At 49.8% G+C, this 11,045-nt stretch overlaps 1 protein-coding gene across 7 annotated transcripts in view; it reads left to right on the top strand.

The window, feature by feature from the left end:
- The window catches only part of PHKA1 (phosphorylase kinase regulatory subunit alpha 1), an 84,423-nt gene extending 73,802 nt beyond the window's left edge, over positions 1 to 10,621 (top strand). For all 7 annotated transcript variants that reach the window (XM_027837510.1, XM_027837536.1, XM_027837483.1 and 4 more), the window contains 5 exons: positions 2,460 to 2,507; positions 3,182 to 3,352; positions 5,384 to 5,437; positions 6,145 to 6,345; positions 8,995 to 10,621. In XM_027837510.1, coding sequence (XP_027693311.1) covers positions 2,460 to 2,507; positions 3,182 to 3,352; positions 5,384 to 5,437; positions 6,145 to 6,345; positions 8,995 to 9,168 — 648 coding nt within the window. In that variant the 3' untranslated portion in view covers positions 9,169 to 10,621. The remainder of the gene's footprint in view (positions 1 to 2,459; positions 2,508 to 3,181; positions 3,353 to 5,383; positions 5,438 to 6,144; positions 6,346 to 8,994) is intronic.
- Positions 10,622 to 11,045: the final 424 nt, after the last annotated feature.

The following is an 11,045-nucleotide window of genomic DNA, read 5'->3' as shown; positions in this document are numbered from 1 at the left end:
GAGCCGTCCCAGTGGAATGCAAAGGTCAAAAGCATCACAGTTTGAGTTTCTGAGGTCAGGAACCAGATGGCAGATGGTTTAGAAGTCAGTCAGTAAATCAGTAAACATTGATTAAATGCTAAGGCATTGTGCTAAGCTGGGAGTGAGTTAGAGGAGATGGACTGAGTGAGGGTTTTTTCAGGAGGTGTTTTCAGACATAGGCATATTTATCATCAGCAGGGAAGCAGCCATTAGACAGGGAGAGATGGCTGGGAGAAATCTGCTAGGGAAGGTGCCTCAGGATACCAGGAAGCTTTCTAAGACCAGAAGTAATAGATGGGTTGCCAATCTGCATTGGTGAAGGGAGTTTAAACACTAGGGACTTCCCCATACTGATGAAATCACAGATCTAGACCAAAGAATATATACACCTAACTAAATGCCTTTATTACTATGGATTTGTACTTATCCATACACAGTAATGAGGGCATGCAGGAAGGCAGATCCTGCAGTTAGGTGACTTGCCTAAGGTCACACAGCCATTATGTGTCAAAGGTAGGTTTAGTTCCCAGGTTTTCCTGATTCAAAGGCCAGTGCTCCAACCATTATACCACACTGCTTCTCAAGTAATCCTACAGTGCTTTACTGCTCACGAAATGCTTTACTCCCAACAGCCTGGTGAGATAGACTCTTCCTGTAGCGTAGGGAGAATTCAAATAGTTCTGAAAGAAAATTTCATGCATCCAGTGGTAGAAGGAGGAAAGAGTAAATTGAGGAAGAAAAGGAGAGATGGGGTATTAGGATAGACTAATTATGACTCAAGTGACATTATCCTAGAAAATGGGAGAAAACTGGTATCAGGAGAGATTCCAATTTGAAAGGGGAATGGGCCACATTTACCAGTGGGCAATTCACTGAGCGTTGTGGAGCAGGAAATATGTGTATTGATTGGGAGAGGTTGGCTAAAAATTGTATAAATAGTGAGTGTTACTTGGGTTTCAAGCCTCAAGTGCCTGTTTACTGTTAGACTTGTAGGATATTTTGGGTGCTGACTGTGGGATTTTTAAGAACTTGTCACGGTATTTTGATTTGCTAATTTTCCATCTCGGTTGGGGAACAGCCAGTGCAAAGACAGAGAGGTGGGAGGTGGAGTATTGTGAAGGGCGGAGAGAAGGCTGCTTCAGCTGGATGAGGCTAGGGAGGCTGTATAGGTTGGATCGGCTTGTGGCCAGCTTGTGCAGGGGTCGGGAAACTAAACGGGTCCTGGAAGCGATAGAGAGAAGCACCGGGGTGGACTGAGTCATGGAATTACATGCTGAGATCTGCACTTGAGGAAAGGTCCATTGGCAGCCATGTGGAGGCAGGGAGGTCAGTGAGGAGGCGAGAAGTGAAATGGAGAGGAGAGATGTCATGGAGGCAGAAATGTGGATAATGATTGGATGTGTGGGGGGAGGGAGTGTGACGAGCTGAGGATAATGCTGAGGTGATGAGAGAACTTGGGAGGTGAAGAGGTGCCTTCAATGGGAAACATGAGTTCATCTGGGGACATGTTGAGTTGGAAGTGCCCAATATGCCATTGCTGGTAGAGGATAGAGGCTTGTGGGAGAGAGCAATGGAAGCTGGCCATATCGATCTGTGAGCCGTCTGCAGAGAGGCCAGTCCAAGCAATGATGAGGTTACTGCAAGAGTGTATAGGGGGAGAAGGAGAGAGAAGCTAAGACGTGTCCTTGGGGCATGGCCATAGTCAGGGGCGTGGGATGTAGATGATGAGCCAGCAGAGTAGATTGAAAGGAATGAGCAGATAGGCAGAAGAGAACTGGGAGAGAAGAGTGACATGAAAAGCCAGCAAACCCAAGAGTTCCTGCCAGCAGAGTGTGGTCCAGGGTGTCACACACAGTGGGGACATTGAGAAGGAAAAACCCCATCAGATATGGCACATCATCCCTCACTCTTGTTACCGTGGGGGCCTGTCATGACCAACTACATGTTTGTCACCTTGGAGGTGTCAGGAGACTGTTTAGAGCGGTCAGCTTTTCTCTTGTGATCGTGTTAGGGAGCTCAGATCCCTCTGGAAATGAGCAGCTTTCTGCCAAAGCCCCAGTGCATACAGAAGCCCCCCACCCCAGCTCATGGGTCTCAAGCAGAATGCAATTCCTTACACTTGGTCCAATCTCTTCTGCTGAAGAGCTTTTAGAAGCTTCATCCCATCATGCCACATTCCTTCTGCTTTTCTGCCACTGATCCCCCGAGAAGGACTTCAGTAGAGACATCGGTTCTAATAAAAGGGTTAGTGAATGTGTTTATAGGCTGGCTGCCTTCTCTGTGGTTTCTCTTAGACTAGTTCTATTATTTTTGGCTTTTCATTGATAATATGCTGGCCTGTTCTTTGAAGAATCAGTAACTTTGTCTTTATTAAGCACTTTATTTTTTTAAAGTGTCACATTCCTTTTAAATTATTATTCTCTGATTTTCTTTCCTAGCCCAATGGTGGCCACATGCTGAGTGCTGAGCTGATGTCCCCAGTTCTGGTAACTGTTGTCATCTTGCCTTTCTTGCCTCCTGAAAACCTCTCAGAGGTGTCTGTGTGCTGCTGGCCCAGGAGCTGTGGGAAAGCTTGTGGATGTAGATGGCCGAGCCAGCCTAAAGAAGCTGAGCTTTGGGGGAATCCTGGGATCGTAGAGTAGAGCCAGAAGGGCTTCTAAGAGAGGTGGGAGCACGTACAGTTCCACTTTTAAGTTTAAAAACATGCTTCAACTTAAGTCGTTATCGACCACTTAGTATGGATGTCATTGTAATCCAAAATACAGCAGATTTTTCAAAATCGTGGCCTGTGTAGAGAAGCGGGGTCAAGCAAGGCAAGAGGACAGATGTTCTGGTCGGGGTTGGAGGCTCCCATTGATGCTTTCCTCCCGTTTGCTGTGGGTGGGACAGGGCAGCGCACCAAATTACTCACTCCAGGATTTTGACATTCCCATGAACTCAATCCACTTCGTGTTTAACTGCCAAGTTCCTTTTTTCTCCATGATAGAATTCTAATCTGATGACTTCCCACAAATATTTACCAAGTCAGCATGTGCCAAGCTCCTGTGCCCTGGGGGCACGTTTCTAATGTCAGGCCAGTTGGGACAACAGCTTGATTGTGTGAAAGGTCCCACTTTTTTTTGCCGTCGACTCCACTGTATTTTCCTTTTTTTCCATTCAGTCACCTGGAACTTCTTTAAGCCCAAGTGGGGGCTCCTTTGGAAGTGCCTTTGAAGAGCAGTCCTGGAAAGACACTCGCCAGGGCCAGTGGCAGCGCCGGCGCCGGCTCGATGGAGCACTGAACAGGGTCCCTGTCGGGTTTTATCAGAAAGTGTGGAAGGTTCTACAGAAGGTTTGACTCTACACCGTGACTTTGCCGGTGGCTTTCTCCTTCTTTCCCCTGTGAGCTCTCAGCCAGACCAGCACCCGGCCCTAGTGGTAGGCAGAGGCATGGCTTTTTCCTGCTCCCTTTTCGCCCAAAAGGCAAGTGGACTTTTCTGTCTGCCAGCAATGGCAGTCTTCCTTCAGGTGGAATGGCCACCCTCCTCTGGAACTGCTTATGGCTAACTGCTGGGAGTACCTGAATGAGAACCTCATAGGCTGATCAGGCCTCACAGTTGGGAGCTCCCGTACCACTGAGGTGCCTGATCCATTGGGGGAATTGATACATTCTCCTTGAAGTCTGGTGACCCTCCTCCCCTAGACACAAGGGATTGGACTGGGAGAGAACACAAGTGTGATGGGGGTGGGGATGCTAGACAGAACGCTCTAGAACTCAGGGACCTCTAGAAATAAGTAGGCCCCTAGCATGGTATAGCAACGAGAACACAAGGGGCTGAATCAGGAGAGGGACCTGGGTGTGAGGCTCTATTCTGCCAGTAACTCTAGGACTGCACACTTTGGTCACTTTGCCCCTCTGACTCGACTCCACGTTCCCTTCCCTATATAATGAGAATACGAATACTCATCTTCCCAGGCTTGGTGGGCAAGGTAAGCTTAAGGCCCGGTGGGGGCACTTGCCTGGTGGTTCCAGGGCCATGATTGTTTTCTCTGCCTCTGATTCCCAGGTTGTCTGTGTGTGTGTGCCCCAAAGTGTTTGCTCTAGGTCCTTGGCCCCATAGCAGTACCTCAGTGAATGACACCAGGCCCAATTCTTTCCCAACCCATCCCATCGATAGGCAAGCTGCCCCTTTCAGGTGGTTAATGATAGACCCTGGTTCTGGCTGTGGAAGCAGACTCAGCAATTACTTGGTTCCGTAGCCTTGCTACTTCTATGCTAGGGAGGAAATACGTAGCAGTTTATTATGAAGAGGTGGCCAAGTGTGGGCCTCTCATCAACAGTTCTTCTAGTGTGAGATTAGTGATGTTGCTGGCAATATGCTGGCTCAGGACCATGCGGACAGACCGTAACACTTCCAGCTCTGTAGCCCAAATGGGGATCAAACTTATTAAAAAGGCCTGGATTTCCAGCTGGCAACCTTGCTGGGCCTCTTGAATGCTACCCCAAGAACATTGCTGAGTGTGTGGGAGAGAATGGATTCCAGCCTTCTTCTGCCATCGTATAACAGATGGTTATCTTTGTTCCAGTGACCAGGTGGTTCCTTCCCCCTGCTTTTGAGGCCCTGAGCCCCTAGGAGGCAGCTGCCTTCTCCCAAAGGTTTTTCCTGGAGTCTACAAAGATCTCTGAGGCTCTGTCTCAGGGGAACCATGTTGGCTTCCTAACCTAGCATGACCTCTTTGCATAACATGGGCATGGGGCCTGACTTTGTCCTGCTGGAGGCCCATAGAATGAAGGCAAAACATGGGAGGGAGCTGGGCCAGTGACCTCCAGATCTCCCTAGTGACCTGGATGTGCCCCAGGGATCTCCACTTAGCCCTAAGGACTGGGGAAGTTTAGAGCCAAATCTGGCTTACTTTAAAGCCTGGAACCCCTGTGGGTGGCATCTAGAACTGCCCAGTTTACCATGTATTTCCTAAATCTGTGGGCCTAGCCTGGCCTCTGCATGCCTGCTCACATGCACATGTTCTCACATACATGCACACACAGAGCAGAAGTGCCATAAGTCCCAATGCCAAAGTGGCTTCTGGGTATGAGGTTCCAGCCCTGAGCCATGGGTATTTGGGCTTCAGGGCTTCCCAGTGCAACCAGGTTTTCCCAAGTGCCTCCTATGGTCCAGGTGCTAGGGAGAGAATGATAAAATTTTATGAGACCAGCCACTGGCCTTCCAGAAGCTTCAGCTTCTCTACCTTGTGATCCTTGATTGTGTACTTGGTGTTGTAGTGTTTATTGTCTCCTAGAGATTATGCAGTTGTTAGCGTAGCCTGGCAAAGAGTGATGAAATCTGCATTTCTGGCCGATCACCCAAGTTTTCTTCTTGTGCAGTGCCATGGCCTGTCTGTGGAAGGCTTCGTTCTCCCTTCTTCAACAACCCAAGAGGTAAGAATCTGGGTGCCCCCTGGCCCAGGGCCCTGCAGAGCAATGCATGCGATGGCCACTTGGCAAAGTCTTGCACACAAAAGAGAGCGTTTCTAAGCCATTTGCCTGCGGCTTATATTGAAAAAAAAGGAGAAATGTTTGCTTGAGCAATTGGAAGCCTGCTAGCCCCAGTTGGGCATAGCTTACCAGCAGGGCAGCCTCGCTGCCTGCCGTCTGCCAAGCTTGGTAGTGTTGAGAGGACAGAGATGATGGAGATGTGGGAATGGCACATGACTTCTGGATCTCTAATGGGGCCTAAGAATGATGGAGGTCCCGCTGTGGTCGTTGCAGACTCATGTATGCTGAAGAGGGCCCGAGTGCCAGCTGATTATTCTAGGCTTTGCTCCTATTCCCAGGTCCTCTGAGCTGACTAGAATCAAGAAAATACTCTGCATGTTCTCCATTTATCTTCTCTTGAAGACAAATGGGATATTTGGGGGTTTTTTTAAGTGCTTAGCACAGTACCTGGCACATAGTAGGGACTATAGAAATGCTTATCCCCTTCCCCTTCCCTTCCCTGCTTCTCTACCTGGAGGCCAGGCCGCAGTGGGGGCACCAGGCAGATCCCCAGCAGCGACTCAGTTATTTTCAAAGGGGCTAGAACACTGCTCTTGGCAAATCCATGATTCATGTCTGTTAGACCGTGGGCACCTTTGTCCTTCTCCTAGATGACACCAGGGGAGATTAAGTTCTCTGTTCACGTGGAGTCTGTCCTCAACCGCGTTCCTCAGCCAGAATACCGCCAGCTGCTGGTCGAAGCCATCCTCGTCCTGACCATGCTGGCAGACATTGAAATCCAGAGTGTCGGTGGCATCATTGCCGTGGAGAAAATCGTACACGTTGCCAACGAGTTGTTCCTGCAAGAGCAGGTCTGTGCAGCCCTTTGGGACAGGCCAGTTCCAGCTGAGCCTGTGCTGTTGAGCCAGAGTTTGGCTGCCGGGCCGTGTTGGCTTCATTGTGCTGTGGCATTCAGTTTCTCCCTCATTCTTTTGGCCTTATTCTGTGTGCTCCATCTTCTTCCGAAACCAAACTTTGCCAACGAGCTTCTTGACTTCATAACGGTTGGGTGGTGGAGCTCCCTTTCTCTTACCTTTCTCTGTCCACAGAGCTGAGCTGTTGTATTGGCCCAAGGGTTTGGGTGCAGAGAGCACCGCCATTCAGCCCCTTGCAAACAACTAGGCAGCCTGGTCTACTCTTCTAAGCCTGGCTACTCTGGTCTTGGGACAGACTGTTGCCCGGCCCCCAGAGACATTTGGTGGTCAGTAGTGCTCATTCATATTTGTTAGCAGGCACAGCACACTGGCTCATTAAGAGACCCGGGAAACAGCATATCATTTTTCTATTTGAATTGCATTGAATTAGTAAGAGAGGGTGGAGTTTCCGAAGTGGTCTTGATAAGTATTCCTAGGCTCATAGGATGTAGAACTGAAAGGTCTTTGGTGCAACTCCTTCATTTTACAGCCAAGGATACTGAGGCAAGAGGGAACAGAACTTGCCTAGTTCATATGATACTAGATTGGGTGTGGGCCAGGGGAGGATAATGAAGGGGATGTGACTTGTCTTAGCCCTGCTGTTGGAGGAGAAGATACAGAGGAGCAGGGAAGCCCAGACGTCAGCGCTCCTCAGAGGTCAGTTAAGAGATCGTGGATGACTGTGTAGAGAACAGTTTTGGTGGAGTGATGAGGCTGGAGGCTGGGTGGTAAAGGATTAAGAAGAGACTGTGAGAACATGGCTATTGTGGATATGATTTGCGTGACTATCCATGTATAACCTATGTCAAACTGCCGGACTTCTCAGTGGGGGCGGGGGAGGGAGGAAGGGAGAAAATTTGGAACTCGAAGTTTTAAAAATGAATGTTAAAAATTGTTTTTTTACATGGAACTGGGGAAAAATTTTTTAAATAAATAAATAAATGGACTAAAAAAAAAAGGCAAGAGGAGCGTGAGGAGAGGAAGTGAAGGCAGCTATTGTAGACGGCCTTTCTGAAGAGTTTAGCAAGATGCCAAAGAGATGTAGGACCATGGTTAGTGGGAATGGAAGGACCAAGTGAGGGGGTTTTCAGGATGGGGAAGACACGGGCCTGTTTGCAGGCAGCAGGGAAGGAGCCAGGGGCCAGGGAGAGGGTGAAGATAAGTGAGGGAGAGGGGATGGCCGAGGGGGCGATCTGCTGGAGGAGGCGGGCTGGAAGGGGATCCCCTGTGCAGGGGGAGGGGCTGGCCACGGTTAGGAGTAAGGCCACCTCTTCATGTGAGACAGGGTCAAGGAGGAGACAGTGGAGGAAGATACCTGAGAGACAGGAGATGGGGAAGAGGGGTGTAGAGGCAGCTCACGGTGAATGGCCTCCATTTTTTCTGTGAAATACAAGACAAAGTTCTCAGCTGAGAGAAAGAGGAGAATGGGAGCCATGGGAAGTTTAAGAAAGAAGGAAAGTTTGGAAGAGCCTTTGGGGAGAGGGGGAGAGTGAGTTGATAAAGGGGGGGAGGTATAGTAAGATTGCCTAGCAGCAGTGAGTGCCCAGGTGAGGTTGCGTACAGAAATTTGTAGTGGACCCAGTCAGAGCGGTTCTATGATTTTCTCTACCTTCGTTCAGTATCACACAGATGTGATGCTGTGTAGCAATGAAGTTGGTGAATGGTGGAGTGATCCAAGGCTGTGATAAGGGGAGTCAGGGATTCGAGAGAGAAGGTCAGTGTGGTGTGGAATTGCTTCGCCAAGGGGCTAGGATGGGGAAAAGAGAAGGGAGTGGCTAGTGCTAGGAAGATGGCATGGGAGAGCATTGAGGGGTTGAGGGACTATAGGGCATGGTGTGGACAAAGAGCAGGGTTATGTAAGGGAGGGCAGAGGAAGTGGTGGAAAGCCAGTCGATTGTGATTGGACGAGGGGCTTTCAGAAATCCTGAACCTGGAGCTGGTGTATTTGTGGGTGATGGCAAGATCCAGGGTGTGACCGTCTTTGTGTGTGGCTGAGGTAGGGTGGAGGAGTGGCTCATGGGAAGGCTGAGGAGCTGAGTGGTTAGGGTGTTTGAAGGCGGGTCACTGGGTAGGTTGAAGTCTTCTAGGATGTAGGTAGGAGCTGGAGAGGAGAGAAAGGTTGTGAGACATGTACCAAGCTCATTGAAGAAGGAAGGGGTCTGCAGACAACAGCTGCCAGGCTTTTGATTGGGTAGTAGAGATGAACAGCGAGGACCTCAAAGGGCATCATCATCCCCATTTTACAGAAGGGGAAACTGAGTCTCTGAGCTGAAGTGACCCTTCCCTGATCACACAGATCTGCCTCCAGACACTAATTTCCACTCCGGAAGAGAATGGAGACACGGAGAATTCTGAAATGGACCTGTTCTTTCTCACATATGCATGTGCTCCTATCTTCATCCCCTTGGGGCTCAGGTCCTGTCAATAGCAGCCCAGGATCTGGCCAGGCAGTGGGAGGTTGGGGGAAAATGAGCCCCTTGGGCATAATCAGGAATTGATTAGTCATTTTTTCTTCTCCCCTTGTCTTCTCCTTCACCCACCAACCAGAAAGCCCTCGGGGCAGACGACACCATGCTGGCAAAGGATCCCTCCTCTGGCATCTGCACCCTCCTGTACGACAGCGCCCCTAGTGGCAGGTTTGGCACCATGACCTACCTCTCCAAAGCTGCAGCTACCTATGTCCAAGAGTTTCTGCCTCACAGTGTCTGTGCCATGCAGTGAGGTGTTTGGCCTCTGCCACGCTGGAAGCTGGCACAGGACTGAGCACACCCTCCCTTTTTCTCCTTAGCTTAGAAGGCGAGCAAACCCACCTACTCCAGTAGCTGCTTGGGCAGAAACCAGCTCTTTGTAGAGGCTGGCTTAGAGCACTCCTCAGCAGCCGTTTCACCAGGGATGGCCTCCGGGTGCACTGGCTTGGCCTGTTCATTCTGTTCCTGACTCACTTTTCCTGTTTTCATCCTAACTTATTCCTCTGTATTGTGGGGTACAAGGCGGGGTTCTTCAACCATGTATTCAGTTGTTTCACTTTGAAAGCTTGGGGAGGGTGGAGTCTAAGCCTTTTCTCCCAGCTGCGTCCTGGTCTTCCTGGGGGCCACGTGCCAACCACATGAACGGCCGCCCTCCCATCCTTCCTTGTGTCCATCCACTCACTGAATGATGAAAGGTCTACCAGCTCAAGGCCGGGGGCTCACGGCCAGATACGACTCCCGGTGCTCAGCTGCCCAAGAGTCATTGGCATGTGGCTATACTTGTAGAGTCTGGGCCTTGAACATTTCAAAGAAGGGTGGGGAGGCAACAGACCCAAAGCCAGCATCCAAAAGTGGTGAGTCGAGGGGCAGATTCTACTCTTCTTCCCCAAGGAGGATTCTGGGCTGTCATGCTCCATCTCACTGTCTTCCAGTCCTCCAACTCCCAGGCACCTCCACTTTCCCCACTGGCACTTTGAGAGGTGTGGGATAGATCTAGCTCCAGATGAGCACATGCACATGGGTAGGGGATTAGGAGCAGCCTCTCACTGTGCTAGTGTGGGCCTTATGGGAGGGTTCTAGCCTAGCAGGACTTCTCAGAGAGGGTGGGGTCCTGAGCCCCTTTGCTAAATTCACTTCTCTGACCCTGGTCCTAAATCTGGGTCACCTCATCTGTAGAAGGTTCTTCCAACTTCTCCTGATTGGAAGACCAAGATCTTACTTCCCTATTCTCCTAGCATTTACTGCCTCTCCCCCTCCCGGCCCCCAGCAATCTGTCTGGGCTTTGAAAAGAACTCCGAGCCAATGTTCTTTCTACCAAGAGCACCTTCATGCCCAGCTCAGCGAGAATCTTCTTAGCTACAAAAGAACAAGCAGTGAGTGTCAGGAAACCAAATGTAAAGAAGGCGTCCCTCTACCCTCTTACATTCAAAGGGCAAGGGGTGGCTGGAGAGATGGGGCTGCCTTCCAGTTGGGGGCCAGCTTCCCCATGGAGCTTTCAGCCCAGACTACCATTTGGCCTGGCGTAGCCTGGCATGTGCCTAGCATGGCTCAGCACTAGGACTTCTGGGTTTCCCAGCTGCATCTTTGCTGGTGCTCTCGCGTTTCACTGTCTGACTTGACACTGAGGATGTGCGTAGCCTTTTCTTGTTTGAAAAGAAAACAGCAATGTTTTGAAAGTTGACAGAATAAAAGTAAAATGTGCCCAATGTTTGTCTGTGTCTTTGCTGCCAACATTTCAGACTTTGTCACTGTTTTAAATGATTGGAATCCACTGGTTTGTGTTCACTTCTGGGCGTCACATTTTAGGACAGACATTGAGAAGCTGGAAAGGGTTCAGAAATCAGCCATGACTTCAATATCAAACCATATGAATATCATTGTGTTGTAAGAAGCGGCAATTACAGGGGCAGCTAGGTGGCGCAGTGGATAGAGCACCAGCCCTGAAGTCAGGAGGACCTGAGTTCAATTCCGGCCTCAGACATATAACACTCACTAGCTGTGTGACTCTGGGCAAGTCACTTAACCCCAATTGCCTCACCAAAAAAAAATATCAAACCATATGGAGGAACTGGGGACATTTAACCTGAAGAAGGGAGGGCCCCACAGGGACACGTGAGCCATCTGAGTGTT

The sequence above is a fragment of the Vombatus ursinus genome, unplaced genomic scaffold (genome assembly GCF_900497805.2).
Source record: "Vombatus ursinus unplaced genomic scaffold, bare-nosed wombat genome assembly UNPS02004571.1, whole genome shotgun sequence".
Lineage (NCBI taxonomy): Eukaryota > Metazoa > Chordata > Mammalia > Diprotodontia > Vombatidae > Vombatus > Vombatus ursinus.
Note: the sequence above shows the minus strand (reverse complement) of the source record. Positions and strands in the feature narration are given on the sequence as shown.